Here is a 17,225-nt window from a genome sequence, read left to right on the forward strand (position 1 = left end):
AACCCCACGTGTGAAATGCAGTAAGACTTTTTCAATGTAGACGTACACGTATACGATGTTGGTCAAAGTCTTTCTCCACACCTGGCTATCCATTTCTGGTTGGCTTCTTTTTGCTTCTCATGATTTTTTTATTATTATAATTATTAGTATTAATTTTCCCTTTCTTATACTCCCCTTCTTCTCCAAATAATTTCTAACCAAAAAAAACAAATAATTTCTAACCTTTTTTTTGGTTAGTCTTCAAAAAAAATATTATCTCCGTCCACAAAAAATAGTTCATTTTTGCTATTTTGAGATGTCCATTAAAATTAATCTCTTTCTATTTTTGAAAACTATCTATATCACATAATGGACCCTATTATTCACTCATAATATAATTAATTATCATTATACATAGTACGTTTTAAGTGGATCATTTTTTCACTCACAATACAATAACTACTTTTATTAAAATCTGTGCCGTCCACCTCTAGACTATTTTTGATAGACGAAGAGAGTATTTTTTTTTCTATTTTCGGACTATATTCATAATTAATACTCCAATACTCTATTTAATTTTTTTATCACTTTAAATAGTTCATTTATTTTTATTTTTTTATTTTTTATATTTTCGTCTTAAAATTTGTGTCCCTCTTTTCAAAAAAATTATTTGGAGGATGGATGGAGGGAATATTTAGCAAACAGGAGGGTTTGGGGAGGCTTATTATTTATATATTATTTTATGAAATTATTTCGATGCATCATGGCAAGTTGAACTAATGACTAGAGTTTTGTATGAAAATATAAATAGTTAGGTCATTTAGTGAAATTTCTTAAACATAGAATGCAGGAATCCCGGCCTTGAATCTCATAAACAATTGGATCAACAATTAATTATTTAGTCTGTCCTTTAACTTTCATTAGAATGTTGATTAGGTCATATATATAATGTTCTCAATTTGGTGCAGTAGAGGTGAGTTGTTTACATAATTGAGGAAATATATTAATGTCCCAACATATTTATAATACAAGCCTCATCTCGCAAGATAATACAGAATACTAATTATAAATACCTCAAAGAAAAAGAATCATAGAATAGTACGAAAAGATCTACAATATCAACATTTACGACATATATAGTAGATCATCATATGATAAGGATAAGATCCAAATTGCCCCCACAACTATTTCACGGGAGCACAGTATACCCTTTGATTATTTGGTAATCCCACAATTTTATTTTTATTTTCTTACGAGTTATATAATTAAATAAAGAAATCTAAAAATCGTACACGACGATGAACTTGAGCATTGATCATCTACTATATCGTTAAGCCAACACACACACAATTTAGTAATTGAGTCGAATGGTTCGTGTGACGAGCATCCGAGTTATATATATATATATATATATATATATATATATATATATATAGGCAGAGGTTCAAATAAGAACCACTAAATAAAATTAGAACGGAGAACCATTTTAAGCCATTCGATCATCAAGATCTACGGTGGATGCATCATCTTGGTGGATGAATGCAGATCCTGGGTTCGAATCCTGAAGGGAGCAAAAATTTTATTATTTTCGGATGCATTAAATTTAATAGCGAATGCATTAATTTATATAGCAGATGCATTGATTTTAATGGTTCTTATGTTCTCACTATAAGTGTGGTTCTCATTATAACCACACCATATATATATATATATATATATATATATATATATAGGGGAGGGCTAAAACAAAAACACTTCTTAAAATATAGGGTTAAGTACCAAATACCCCCCATCGTTGGCGTCCCTATCGCGTACAGCCCCCAATAGTCAGGGTAAGCGCTGTTTACTATCTCAACGTGGCAAAATCGAAGCAATTAACCCCCGCTGTTTACTATCTCAACGGTGTTAAAACGCCGTTAGAAAAATAATTTTTTTTAATTTTTAATTAAGATGGGCCCCATATCTCTCTTTCCCTCACTGAAATCCGGTCGCCACAACCCTCCTCCGGTGAAGGGTCGTCTCCCTCACTGTTCCGATCGACAGCAGGAAAGTCGCCGCCAGACCTCTCTATTCTTTCCTCCCCTTTCTTAACTCCTGCGAAGCAACAACGACGAGCCACCGCCTCCCTCTGATTCTCCGGCAACGACACAACCACTGACCATGCCTCTGGTCCCAGCCGCATCTAACAGCAACAAACCACCGCCCATTTCCCAAATTAATCCCAACAACAACCAATCACAGAAAGATAATCCATTGACACAATTATAACGTGTCACATGCAATTTCCCAAATCTTATATACAAATATTACTTTCCGATTGCGACACTAATTGCCCATTTCTTCACCCATCTCTTTCTCCCTAATTCAGCCCACTTATGGCAGAAAGTCGGAGATCGAAGGGACTGGAGATTTCATTTGAGGATCTAGGGTTTAGGGGGATTAAAGGCAGTGATGTTGTCACTCGAGAGGCGAGAGAGAGGGGCGAGAAATTGGGGTGGATGGCGAGGCAGCAGGCTCGCCGGAGAGAAGGAGGTCGACGCCTGCGTTTGCCGAGTGAGGGAGACGAACCTTCACCGGAGGAGGGTTGCGGCGACCGGATTTCAGTGAGGGGAAGAGAGATATGGGGCCCTTATTAATTAAAAATTAAAAAAAAAATCTAACCGCGTTTTAACGGTGTTAAAACGCGGGGGGTTAATTGCTTCGATTTTGCCACATTGAGGTAGTAAACAGCGCTTACCCTGACTATAGGGGGTTGTACGCGATAGGGACGCCAAGTCCAACGATGGGGGGGTATTTGGTACTTAACCCTAAAATATAAAATATAAATAATTTTCAGCCCTTAGATCATCAAGATCTACGGTTGATTCGTAACCCTGTTAGGTGAATTCATGGTCCTGAGTTCGAATCCCGAAGGTAGCAAAAATTTATTTTTCACAATTCGTACCCCTGTTAGATGAATTCATACGTGTTCTACATAAAATTCGTACATTGAAAAATATTTTTATTTTTATTTTAAGAAGTGTTTTCACGGTAGTCCTTTCATATATATATATATATATATATATATATATATATATATATATATATATATATAGGGGAGGGCTACAGTAAAAACACTTTTTAAAATATAAATATAAATGTTTTTTAATGTACGAATTTTGTTCAACAGGGTTACGAATTCATCTAACATGGTTACGAATTGTGAAAAATAAATTTTTGCTACCTTTGGGATTCGAACCCAGGACCACGAATTCATCCAAAAGGGTTACGAATCAACCGTAGATCTTGATGATCTAACGGCTGAAAATTATTTATATTTTATACACTTAAGAGTGTTTTTATTCTAGCCCTCCCCTATATATATAGGGGGAAGTTCTATGGAAACACAAAGTTAGATGGAGAATGGAGACATGATCTCGTTCGTTGATTTGCTGAAATCGGATGGACAAGATTCATTACAACATCTCACAGTAATACACAATCAAATCTGCCACAATATATTACGAAGGTTATGTGTGTAATTTCATAATTATTATAACCAAAAACTACCATAATTATTCAAAATCAAATTTCCATCATATCTCCCTAACCGTAAGTTTCCATCATATTTCAGTGCTGAATCTTCTGCCATTATGGAAGATTTGTTTTATTGATACGTTATTTGCAGTAACTTAAAGATATTCCTATCAATTCACCACTGCGAAAAACTCATTCATCATTTGAGAAAGAAAAAAAAAAACAGAATCTACAGGTCCATCATGCAATTTAATATGTTGGCACAATGAATGAACATTTGTTTGGATGAACATTATCAGCAAATGTATCAAACTTAATATGTTAACACAATGAACTGGCGTAAAATACATACATACGTTCAACAACATAAGCTACAGATAAAATTAGTTAAATATACATTCATTGGACTATATATACAAGTTCAACAAGAGAAATACAGTTATGACCAGTTTCTTGTTGAACATATGTTATCATTGATGAATGTTTATTGAACATATCTTATTGAACATGAACCAGTTGAATGTTGAACATGACCAGTTGACTGTTGAACATAGCTTATCGTTGAAGTAAGCGTAGAATCTAGGAGGGGTTTGAAGCAGGGAGAGTGGCATGCGGCGGTTGAAAGGCAGCTGCTGTCTGGATCAAAGGAGAAGGGGGCGCCGATGATTCTCGCCGTTCGCCGAGGGAGATGGGGTCATTGATGGTGAGAATCGGGAAGGCGCCGGAGGCTGCTGCTCGTTCCGATGAGAAAGTGAGGGATATGGAGGATGTGGAAGACGGGAGGGCGGCATTGCCAGTGAGCCTAGGGGCTGAGCAGAGTAGTTCACCAGAATAAGAATAACGAACCTACCCTTGAACATGCTTCATTGACGACGAGGTTGGTCCTGCGAGCCAACATTCGCCGGAGAGAAAGAAGGGGCCGGGGCGGTAGAATTGGGGTTATAAGGTTTTACAGAGAGAGAGAGAGAGAGAGAGAGAGAGAGAGAGAGAGAGAGACGAATGAGAGGGGGAAGGGAACGGGAGATAGAGAGAGAGAGAGAGAGAGAGACGAGGGAGAGAGAATGCGTAATTTCTGGGATTATAAATCTATCCAAATTTTGTTCATAGTGTTTTTACCTTGTTAACCTTTCGAACGAATTATACAATAAATTAAGCCAACAAATGATTAAATTAATTATAATAATTTTTTATCTGGTTCCTTGATCGAATCTCATCTAACGAACCATAATATGTCTCCTTTCTCTATATAGGGGGTTGTTTTTGTTGATGCCAACCCTATATATATATATCAATTGAAATTTTCATATATTTGTAGAATTGAGATTAGATCTCATCCATGTAAATCCCTTAATCTGACGATAATTAATCCGCTTTTTACGGACTCATACGTATAATCACGCTTATACAATCTGCATATTTATTTTATGAACATAGCATTTTATTATAATGAAGTAATGAACACAAGTTTAAAATTCTTATGAACATATGTAATTATCTTGCACGACAAATTATAACGCAATGAATTTTAAGACATAGCATGTTATTATCATGAACACAAGTTCAAAATTCTCATAAACATATGTAATTACCTTGCACCACAAATTATAACGCAAACAAATAGGAACTTTTAGTTTTGAATTTTAATATTTGTTTTAGGGTTAAGTACCATTTTCCCCCTATCGTTGGTGTCCCTATCGCGCCTAGGACCCTAAAGTCAAGGTTAGCATTGTTTACTACTTCAACGTGGCAAAATCGAAGCAAATACACCCCCGCGTTTTAACACCGTTAAAACACGCCGTTAGAAAAATATTTTTTTTTAATTTTTAATTTAGGTGGGCCCCAACTCTCTCTCTCTCTCTCTCTCTCTCTCTCTCCTCTCCAGTTCTCACCACCACCGCACTCCTCTCTCTTCCAAACCACCGCCGCAAGCTCCACCACCCTCTTCCAGACCACCGCCGCCGTCTCCCTGAAACCCCTCATATCCAACAACGATGTTGCCTTCATCCTCTCCCCGGCCTCCCTCCACATCCCCGTCCTCTACTTCTCTCTCCTCTCTCTAGGCGTCATCGTCTCCCCCTTCAACCGAATTGAAGGAATAGCAAAAACAAATCGCAATTCAAGTGGAGATGAGGGTGGGCCGCTGCTTGGGATATAGTAGAGCCGAGATCTAAGATTTGGAGAAGAGGGTAGGCCGCTGCTTGAGATACAGTAGAGTCGAGATCTAGGATTTGGGGAAGAGGGTGGGCCGTTGCTTGAGATACAGGCGGCGGTGATAGCTAGAATAGAGGGTAAATGGAGAGTGAGGGAGAGCAGAGACGAGGGTGCTCAGGGCGATGGTGGCGGCGCTGCCGCTGCTTTCTTTGAAAAATCTGATGTGTAGAGTAAGACGAGATAGGAGGGGAATAGAGAAAGGTTAATAGTTGGTGAGAGATGAGGGAAGCTAGGGCACGGCGGTGGAGGAGCCTGACGGTGGATGAGCCAGGCAGTGGAGGAGCCCCGACGGTGGAGCTTGGGAGAGAGGAGTGGTGGCGTGCGGCGGTGGTTTGGTAGAGGGTGCGGTGGTGGTTTGGAAGAGAGAGGAGTACGGTGGTGGAGAGAACTAGGGAGGAGAGAGAGAGAGAGAGAGAGAGAGAGAGAGAGAGAGAGAGAGAAGCTGGGGCCCACCTGAATTAGAAATTTTAAAAAAATATTTTTCTAACAATGTTTTAATTGCCACGTTGAGGTAGTAAACAGCGGTAACCCTGACTTTAGGGTCCTAGGCGTGATAGGGATGCCAACGATAGGAGAAAAATGATACTTAACCCTTTATTTTATGAACTTAATATGTTATTACCATAAACATAAGTGCTAAAATCCATTTCAGTTGGAAGGGAGTAATCACCGGAATTTTGATTTATTTCCGAACCATTAGATCACTAATAGAAGGATGAAATTTAATCTTAAATCTATCTCTAAGGGGAAATCTCAATGTATATGAACCCTTTATATATGTACTATATAAAGGTTGGTTATAAACTTATAATGAAAATTGCAATTTAAAATAAAAAAATAATGTAACTAAATGCAATATTAAGATGATGCAATCATCATAGAGATCTTTGTTTGAAAATAATTCTCTAATCTCATTTAAATCTTCGTTTTCTTTTATAAATAAATAAATTTTGTAATGATTTTGAAAGAATTTGGAATCAAAAGGATTCTTATTTATATCAAATGGTTATATATCGAATGGAAGTAGTCTCTTATATGATAAAATTGAAAAGAAGATATGATTCAGAGACTTACATTTGGAGCCAAACAAAAGACATACAGCTAAACTCTTATTCAGACACGAGTTTTACATAACAAAAAAAGGTAGAGTTCCATAGCTGGGGATCCAAGAACACAGAATCCTCACTTCTGCATTTGAGTCGAAAGGCCGGTGAAAAAGGTACCTGAAAATCAGGGACGACGTCGTGCTCTTGGACACGATCAGTGTAGACTACGAAGAATACCGTGCAAGTAGCCCCCGCTCATGACCAGCGAAACGAAGGAGACGACACCAGTTGGAAAAATCTTCCTTGACCTCATAAAACGTGATCCCATCACTCCAAGAAGAGAGGCAGAGAGAAGAAGGCCAACTGAAGATGCCAGAACCGGGTTTGAAGGAAGCGCGGTGTAGACGTAAAGCAGCAATGATGCTGACACTCCACCCGCGATCAGTGACTTTTGGCTTCCGCCCTTGAGATAGCCCATTGCTCCTCCGATTCCAACTAAGGCAGCGTAGCCTAGTGTGAGTTTCTGGGACATTGACATGCCTCCCTTTTTCTCATGGCTCTGATCTTCATTTCCCCCATCTCCATTATTGCCATTGTCACCACCTCCACCTCCACCACCACCACCGTTGCCACCACCTCCACCAATGTTGTCGTCAGAACCACCAGAGTCTGGTAGAATATCAATGCCTTCCCCAGCCGAATCAACTGTAAAGGTAGTGGGTACCTTAGAGTCTGAGATGACGCCAGCAACTGTCTTCCAAGAACATTGGTTTTGCCCACCACGAGAAGTTGGAAATGTGGTAAGCCTTTTTGACAGGTAAGTGACGGGTGGAATTATTGAGAGTGATGATAGGCTGCAACCTGTGAGAAGATGATGCTGCCTTGAAAAGCAGAGCGGAGACCGCGGTGATAACAGCAGACTCGACTGAGAAAATGCCAAGAGTTCTCCCATGTTGATTTACGTATCTATGTCACAATATTTGTCTCAAATGCTACCAAGGAAATTATTGTTCGTTCAGGAAGATGGATTCCCAGGGTTTGTAGTTTCTGCTAATTCCACAAAAATCAACCTGCTATTCACTATCTGCAGTTCCACACAATAGGACGAATCAGATACGGTAACTCCAAGCAGATACTCTCAATGCAATTTTCATGAAGATTAGAGGAATGGAGAGGAGTATGGGTACAGCGCAGGATTCAAGGAACACATTCACAAGTCCAGAGATTTAATTGCTTTAATCTAAGTGAACAAAAGTACCCAAACGAAAAGAAAAAAAAAAAAAAAAAAAAAACAATACTTGTAAAAGACATACTTCATCAGTTGTTCATAAAACCACGTCATTTGTATCTGCATCTTTTAAGCAGTCAGTTTGTAAATTCACCACCACCACCACCACCACAGTTCATGCATCTTTTCACCACATCATGGAGAAAAACCAAAATAACTTTGATTGGATTTTCTTTGAAACAGTGTGGACTACAATCTACATCACACTACCATTTGCAAGAACAAAATTTACTCAAAAGAAACCATAGACAACTCAATCCCAAGCAGTAAAAATTGTAGGCACAAATTCATACAGGTCAACATGCAAGAACACAACTGAAAAGGCAACGGAGTGCAATAAAAATCACACATAGAGCACAAGAACACTCAGCGAAAGAGGCCATTACCCTGCCATTCATGGCCTTGAGTGCATTCTTAGCATCTATTTCACTCGCAAATTTGATAAAACCGAAACCTTTAGGCCGTTGGGTCCTAGGATCTTTGATAAGCCTTACTGCAACATTAACACACACGAAACGACATTGTATATAAACATAACAAATGTCTCAAGAAAAAACAAAGCAACGATCGTTCTTGGAAATAAGTTTATCACTACTGCAACGATAGCATACACAAATCAAAGATCATTTCCTGGACCCCAACAATAACACACAAATATCGACTTTGTCTGAGACATATAGAACAGTTTAAACCAACAATAATGAAACAAATTTTTACCTTCTTCGATTAAGCCAAAGGGCGAGAATAGCCTCTCCAATTCTCCAGTTGTTGTGTAAAACGACAACCCTAAAATGACCAAATTAACATCACCACAATCGTACAAGAAGATGTAGAGAAAAGTAAAATAAATCAAAATCCCAAAACCCGATGAACAAACTAAAGTTACAGTAAAAGAAGAGGAGCAACACATACTGCTTACAAATAGCTCTGAAGCAGCTCTTCTAGCCATCCGACTTCGCTATTGCCATATTTTTGTGGGCAGCTAATTGTTTCGCCAATAATCGAGCTGAACACTCAGAAAATCGAGGTAGGTGGGGGCGTTGGAATTTGGGGGTAGGGTTTGTCAATGAAGAAAAAAAGAAACCTGAGATTTATCAGAAATTCAACAGAGCTCATTTTTTTTAACAATTTATAAGGCCCCACATAGACATTTATGTAAGACTATATGTAGAGTTTTACATATCCTAAAAATAAAATAAAATGTAAGTTTTACACAATTAGATATGTGAGCTATTTGCGAGCTACAGAAACGCCTAAAAGGCTAAAATTATGAGCTTATTTAATTTTTATAACTAGTATTTTTGAAAAATAAAAAATAAATTGAAATTCTAATTTTATTTGAGAAAAATGTATACCAATTTCGTAAAAAAATAGTACTCCGTCTGTCCCAACTAACTTGATCAATATTTCTTTCTGAGATGTTCCAACTAAGTTGATAAATTTCCTTACACGAAATAAATATAAGTAAGGAAACATCTAATCATTTGTTCACATTATTATTAGTGTAAATAGGGGAATCTACCCACATTGATAATATGTCTTATAAAACTACGCATCCATATAATATGTCTTATAAAACTACCCAAAAGACAATTGATGTTGATAGGTGGACATTGATTTTTGCAAAAGTTCTTACACTTTTCTTACACAAGTACAATTGTATAAGAAAATGTGTAAGATATGTAGTTAAAAATTGTTCAAAATGGTAATAAATGTTAACTCATGTCACTTTCATGCATTATTATGTAATGTTGGTTTGAAAATTTTGAAAAAATAAGGGTACGTTTGTGTGTTATAAAACATTAATACGTAGACAAAAAAATTTGTATGTGTGTATTGTGAACAATAAAAAATTCAAAAGCCAACGGACAAACAAGCCGCCGAAAACTCCTAGCCGGCTGCAGAATCCGCGCAGAATTTTCACGCGCGGATTCTGCAGCCGGCTAGAGTTTCTCAGCGGCTTGTTTGTCCGTTGGCTTTTGAATTTTTTTTTTGTTCACAATATACAAACATATGAATTTTTTTCCCTGCATATTAATGTTTTATAACATATGTATCGTTATTTTTATAAATTTTAAGTTTCATTTTTTTTATAGTACAAAAAGTATACATAGATGTGAAACATGAGAGACAGTGAATCTGCTAAAATTTGTATTATAGTAGGAATAATAATACTCATTTTATGTATAATTTGATTGCAAATAAAATAATAGACTTACACATAAAATTATATAATTGCACATAAAATAATAAGAAATTATCGATTAAAAATATCCAACCTCATATATTCTGAACCAATATAATATTATCTAGCTAACAATCAAATAAGCCGCCCAAAACCTATTAGCCGGTGTCACAAGCCGCGTGTAAATTCACCGGCGGCTAGTGCTTCCGGCGAACGGTTTTTGGGTGGCTAGTTGGTGCTTTAGGTAGGAAATATTTTATTGTTTCAAAATATATATATATATATATATATATATATATATATATATGATTGTGTAATTTTTCGCCTTGTTATAAATGTTTCAATGTAACATACGTATCCTTATTTTGTATTTGTATTTTTTTTGTTAAGTTTTCAGTAAAAAAAGTACATGCCGACATGAAATATAAGATAAGGTGACTGCAAAAATTTGGATTGTAGTGAGGCATTAATGCTCACTTTATGCATGCATTCCATTGCACATGAAATAATAGATTGAATTGTACTAAATGAACAATACATTTCACGTGAATTTGTACTAAGGAATCTAATATTAGTTTTTATAAGGCTGCATTTGTGAATGAGAAAACACAAATTCAAATACTCATATATTCGTGAGTTTAGAGAAGAAATTGAATAATAGAAACCCTAAAGATTTGAGAAGTGATTTTTTGCGAGAGATGGTGCAATTTGTGTTGAATTTCTGCTTCAAAATGTGATTCTCTCATATTCTTCGTATAAATTATAGTTTGCATGTTTGATTGTATGTTGTTTTTAATATAGAGAGCATGTTATAGTTATATTTATTAAATAAGTTATTATTTTACCAATACAAGCATTTTATGTAGATATTAAACTTGTTTCTAGTTTAATAGAACGTAATTAACACAAAAACAAAACTAGTCGCCCAAAACTCATTAGCCGGCGACACTAGCCGCCGACCACAAGGTCAGCGGCTAGGGGTGAGCAAAACCGAACCGAAACCGCCAAACCGAACCAAACCGAATCAAATCGGATTGTTTGGTTCGGTTTTTGTAAGTAAAATGGTCCGGTTCAATTTGAAAATTTATAAACCGTAAAATTCGGGTTCGGGTTCGGTTTTAGAAAAACGGTTCGGTTTTGAAACCGAACCCGCCCGAATTAAATATTAATATAATATATTATATATTTTTAAAATAATTAATTATTAAATAAATAAATAAACAATAAGGTTTTAGGTTTCAATTAATTTTTAAATTCCAGATTTTAGTTCTAGGGCTTCTCACCCTTTCTCTTTCCCTATTTCTGCCGCACCCTTTCCTCCTACTCACACCCACCGCCTCGCCGGCGCCACCCCTTCTGCGCCGAGCCATGCCGCCCCCAGGCCCCAACCTCACCACGAAGTCGTCGCCCAGGCCCCAGCCTCGCCGAGAAGTAGTCGCCCAGCCCCAACCTCACCGCGAAGTCGTCGTCCAGCCCCAGCCTCGCTGCGAAGTAATCGCCGAGCCCCAGCCTCGCCGCGAATCGATCAAGCTCTGAATCTGAGGAATGCGACCGGTTTATGCATTCCAGATTTGTGCCCTCTTCATTATAGTTTAATTTTCATTGAATTTTTCAATTGTGAAATCGTGCCTTTTGAATTTGTGGCACCTGATGTATGGCCCCAACCCCTCTTTTCCATTTTTTCAACTGAATTCGTGTATCTTGAATTTGTGGCACCTGATGATTTTTTTTTCAATTTTTTTGGCCTTGGCTTGCAATGGATTTTTAGTAATAGGAAACGGTTTTCGCCAAACCGAACCGAACCGAACCGAAAATTTATGGTTCGATTTGGTTCGGTTTTGACCAGTCAAACGGTTTGGTTTGGTTCGAAATTTTTTAGGCGGTTTGGGTTTCGGGTTGGGTATTTCGGTTCGGTTTCAACCCAACCCGCCCGAATGCTCACCCCTATCAGCGGCTAGTGCCACCGGGTAGTGATGTTTGGGCGGCTAGTTCATTTTTCGTGCTTATTGTGATGTGTTTACGCGGTTAGGCATATTTTAATACTATATTTTATGTGATTTTATAGATGGAATTCGTGAGATACGTATATGTGAGATACAACGGAGCCGTCGATGGTATATACTATGTTGGCAGGCTACAGAGGTCCTTTCCCTCGTCAACGAAACTGTTGCAAACTTGATGTACAGCATCAACAATATTATGATGACGCATTCGTTGAGCCTGAAACTACCTCCTTGTAGCGCCGGCGGCCTGCATTCAGCATACGCTAAAATGCGTCAACATATTGCTGCTCGACGGGTTTGGACTCAGTGCTGTGAACGTATGGTGAACAAAGTGCAACCGAAGGCTGCTGTTCACGGTGGCTTCTACGCGGTGGTACAACCTCTGGTGGACAAATACTGAGGGAAACGATATGTAGTCCCTCAGAAACTCTCTTTATTTCAATTTAAAAATCACAAGTTAAACAATGCAAACAGAAGTTAAATGACAAGTTAATTAATGCAAATATAACTTACCAGTCCTATGTTCTGCCAATACTGGTGGATTTCTACCGATAAATATCCGGGATCTCTCAGATCTGGCACCGAATGACGAGCCTGCTCAGTCAGGTATGCTGAGCTAGTGCTCTGCTCATGATATGAATAACGTGGACCTCCATAAGAACTCGACTCACCCAATAGCGTCAACTGCCACTGTTGGCCGCCCATGTATGGAGTATGGATATCCCCAAAATTAGTTGGACCACCAAAAGCATCATACTGCCTATGTGGGTGTGCACATCATCAACGGTAGGATGTCCCGCCTCCCGTGCAAAGGAGTCATGTGCAGGGGACTGATGACGCGATGGGGCCTCCGATGATGCACGCGTCGCTGGATCGGACTTGGGCTCGCGTCTCCTCTCTGAGTGAGATCATGGAGGAGGTCTGGTCCCCACCACTATGGCGCTGCCGAGCCTGCCTGGGGCCGAATGCCTCCGGACCTGGAAATGAGACGCCTAAATCACCGCCGCCTGCCACCGATAGCCAGTAAAGCGTCGTGACCTCGTACTCATCGGGCCTCATCTCGTAAATCTCTCCACCCTACAATCAAAAAATATGTAGTTGAAGATTAATATTCATAAAATACAAAATGATTAACAAATAAATACGTAAATTATTACCTCTATCTCAAATAAGGGTTGTAACTCTTCTCTGCTGGTCTTCAAGAACGTCCACTTCTAGCATCTAGGGTATCTCCCTGCATTACATATGGCCACGGCTCTGCCCAAGTTGGGGATAACCTCAAGAGCCCAAACAAATAGGGCCCAAGAAGGACCGTAGAAGTGGTACTTCCCGCTTGTAGGAATATCTGCAGGAATATTCTTCATCCTGTAATTCAGGGCTTTATACGCGTACGCTCCCCAATAAAATGTGGAAAACGCCTGCAAGTCATCCACTAAAGCCCAAATTCAGGGCTCCACGGGTCGTGGCAAGTCCACTTCCAAAACGAATGCGTGTAGCACCAACAAGTGGGCCACACGAAGGTATATCCCGCCGTCGGGGTCGTCAACCTGCTGGGCCATAAATTTATCGCTCAACGCCCCAACTGACGTATGCTGCCCGTTGCAAAATCGTCTGAAGGTTTGTGCCCTCCTCATATCGTACTTTGCCTCTGGATCAAAAGGCGACGCCCCGAATGACAATCCTGTGACGAGGGCAAAATCTCTCGATGATAAGCAAATCATCCTCCCATTAATTGATGTAGAACCAGATGATTTCATCCTCCTTGCCGTCGCCTCTTATCTTAATCTGACGAGAGACAACATGGTGCAATGTCGTGTTGCACTTGGGGCCCGACGCCCAATCCAACAACATACCAAAGCACCCATGTTGAAATATGTTCCCCAGTACATCACCCCGATGTCATTTAGTTTCCGCACTACTGTCTGCAGGTACTTGGTCTTGTAGTACGTACTAATCGCTATTCTAGGACGATTGATCGTCTCGGGCTTCCAATAAGGGATAATCTCCTATTCCAAAACAAAAAATAGCTCAATTTCATTAACCAAACACACATACCATATTAATAATTTTAGAATAACTAGCCTAAAAATAGTGGGGGAATTTAGAAAACCAAACTAGCAGCGGAAAATTAAGCTTCTCTCACAACTAGCCGTCGACAATGGCTCGTCGACGGCTAGTGGCATGAGATGAATAATTTTGGGCGGCGAGTGACCTTTTCAGGATTCTCCCACTATTTTAAACCTCACTAAAAATAACAATACAATTTTTTTTTTCAAAGTCTAATAGCCGTAAAATATTTATTCAATGTTATAAATTCTAGAAAACATAAAATAATAACCAAATAATGCATTGTTAAATCATAAAGCATGCGAAAAATAATTAAAAAAAATTAAACAAACCTAAATAAACAACTAGCCACCGAAAATTATTTTTTTAGAGCACGAGCTGCCGAGTTTTCCACGGTCCGCATATCGTGCTTTAAAAAAATAATTCTTGGCTGCTTGTTGGTTAAATTTGATTATTTAAATTTAAGTAATATTTATTTAATTTTATCATTATGAAAAACCTAAAAAAATGTTACTCCCTTCGTCCCAATAAATGTGGCCACCTTTCCATTTTAGTTTGTTCCACTAAAAGTGGCCACTTTCTTAAAATGGAAATATTTACTTTAATTAAGCTTAATTAATTAATCTAATTAAAAGTTTTAATTAAACCTAAACCCTAATTAAATACACACACAAAACACATTTTCAGCACACACACAAACCCATCTCGCCACTCTCTCTCTCTCGGCACCTGCCGCCGCCGGCGCAGCTACTGCCTCATCTTCCCTCTCTCATCTCTCTTCTCTCACCCTCTTAACCGTTCACACCCTCTGTTGCCAAAAACAGCACGGCAGACGCCCAGCTGCCGCCTTCTTCATCCTCGCGGTAGATCCGCTGCCGCCTCAAGACCACGGTCGGCGCCGTTCAATGCCACGGTCATCGTCGCCCATCTCGCCCTTTCCCTCTCGTTCTCTGTCGTTTCATGTCTTCCGCCATCTCCTGCTTTCCGTCGTTGCCTCGACGGCGGCGCCATCGATGAGGCCCACCACCACTCTAGGAAGTCATCGACTGTACCAATTTGAGGGTTTAGGGATTTAGTTTTGGAGTTCGTTTGATTTTGGGGTATGGTTTGGTTTTGATTTAGGGATTTAGTTTTGGTTTTGGGATTTGGTTTGATTTTGATTTAGGGATTTAGTTTTGGTTTTGGAGTTCGCCGGAGAAAAAGGTGAGTTTCGCCGGCGACGGAGAATTGAAGGAGATCGGTGGTGGTGGCTTCTGCCGTTGCACGCCAGAATCGAAGGAATGGGGCTGAGTGGTGGAAATTGAGAAGAAGATAGGTTGGAGAAATGATTAATTAACTCACTAATTTTGGTGGACCTCACTCAATTAAAACTTAACTATCACTTTCTTAATCTCCGTGCCGAAAAGAAAGTGATCACATTTATTGGGACGGAGGGAGTATTATTTTATACGTAATACAGTAATGGAACCAAACTAATGTAAACCTCAATTAATACGAATTAATATCCCTACCAAATTAACATATAAAAGGACCTAAACTAATAAATCCAACAAACTAATAAAAAGCTCCATTTAGCTAATTACACGAATTATCTCAAACCAAATATCAAATAATGCACATCTATACATGAATTGTCTCCAACAAAATTTCAAATAAATCGACCAAACTAACTAATATCTCTATACACGAATTGTCTCTATACACTAAATAAATCCACCAAAGTAAATATCCCTATTAACAAAAATCAAATCCACGAAAGTAAAATAAAGCCACGGTTCTAAACATACATGCTTCAACAACAAATCATCGCCTCAAAAAAATAAAAACAACAAATCACCAAACTAAAACAAAGCCACGATCCAACAACATACCATACGAAATAATCAAATAAATCCACGAAACTAAAATAAAGCTCAATTTATACGAATTAACATACATAAAATATGCTCAAGGAGATTTGATGTTTACTTGGGTTGAAGAAGAAGCCACGGAGTATGCCTTGAAGCCGGAAATTCTTGATAGTATGCAATAAGCTGCGAATGAATTCTTGAAGCCGCAAAAAATGTGCAAAGAGACGAATAATTCTTGAAGCCCCAAATTAACATATAAAAGGACCTAAACTAATAAATCCAACAAACTAATATAAAGCTCCATTTAGCTAATTACACGAATTATCTCAAACCAAATATCAAATAATGCACATCTATATATGAATTGTCTCCAACAAAATTTCAAATAAATTGACCAAACTAACTAATATCTCTATACACGAATCGTCTCTATACACTAAATAAATCCACCAAAGTAATATCCCTATTAACAAAAATCAAATCCACCAAACTAATAAATCCACGAAAGTAAAATAAAGTCACGGTTCTAAACATACATGCTTCAACAACAAATCATCGCCTAAAAAAAACAGCAAATCACCAAACTAAAACAAAGCCACGATCCAACAACATACCATACAAAATAATCAAATAAATCCACGAAACTAAAATAAAGCTCAATTTATACGAATTAACATGCTTAAAATACATAAAAATATGCTCAAGGAGATTCGATGCTTACTTGGGTTGAAGAAGAAGCCACAGAGTATGCCTTGAAACCGGAAATTCTTGATAGTATGCAATAAGCCGCGAATGAATTCTTGAAGCCGCAAAAAATGTGCAAAGAGACGAATAATTCTTGAAGCCCCAAATTAATATGCCCAAAGCCGAAAATATTCCTAACACTTAGCAATACCCTTGAATTTCCAATCACTTTGCAGTCGTGAATTTCCAAATATTTGCGGGCCGCCGTGAATTAGAAAACACTCACACTCTCACACTCAAAATATAACTTGCAATAATAGATAGTAGTTGTTTGAATGAGTGGGACGGCTCAACTCTTGTGTATTTAACCTAAAATTTAATTGAAGGCGTGAGATT

General features: G+C 38.3%; 2 protein-coding genes and 1 long non-coding RNA gene across 3 annotated transcripts; all 3 read right to left on the bottom strand.

Moving 5' to 3' along the window:
* Positions 1-6,724: 6,724 nt before the first annotated feature.
* Positions 6,725-7,704, bottom strand: LOC131010298 (protein FATTY ACID EXPORT 2, chloroplastic-like). The gene has a single exon (XM_057937754.1). The coding sequence runs from the start codon at positions 7,702-7,704 to the stop codon at positions 6,967-6,969; it is 738 nt and encodes a 245-aa protein (XP_057793737.1). The 3' UTR covers positions 6,725-6,966.
* On the bottom strand, positions 6,725-9,265 carry LOC131010299 (uncharacterized). The gene is made up of 4 exons (XM_057937755.1): positions 8,953-9,265; positions 8,758-8,826; positions 8,427-8,533; positions 6,725-7,836 (listed from the first exon to the last, which is right to left on the bottom strand). The coding sequence occupies exons 1-4, from the start codon at positions 8,987-8,989 to the stop codon at positions 7,768-7,770; spliced, it is 282 nt and encodes a 93-aa protein (XP_057793738.1). The 5' UTR covers positions 8,990-9,265; the 3' UTR covers positions 6,725-7,767.
* A 3,012-nt stretch (positions 9,266-12,277) lies between these two features.
* LOC131010300 (uncharacterized) lies at positions 12,278-17,225 on the bottom strand. Its single transcript, XR_009096528.1, has 4 exons — positions 16,264-17,225; positions 13,386-14,234; positions 12,742-13,305; positions 12,278-12,624 (listed from the first exon to the last, which is right to left on the bottom strand). It is a non-coding gene; the product is annotated as an uncharacterized LOC131010300 (long non-coding RNA).

The sequence above is a fragment of the Salvia miltiorrhiza genome, chromosome 2 (genome assembly GCF_028751815.1).
Source record: "Salvia miltiorrhiza cultivar Shanhuang (shh) chromosome 2, IMPLAD_Smil_shh, whole genome shotgun sequence".
NCBI classification, from domain to species: Eukaryota; Viridiplantae; Streptophyta; class Magnoliopsida; order Lamiales; family Lamiaceae; genus Salvia; species Salvia miltiorrhiza.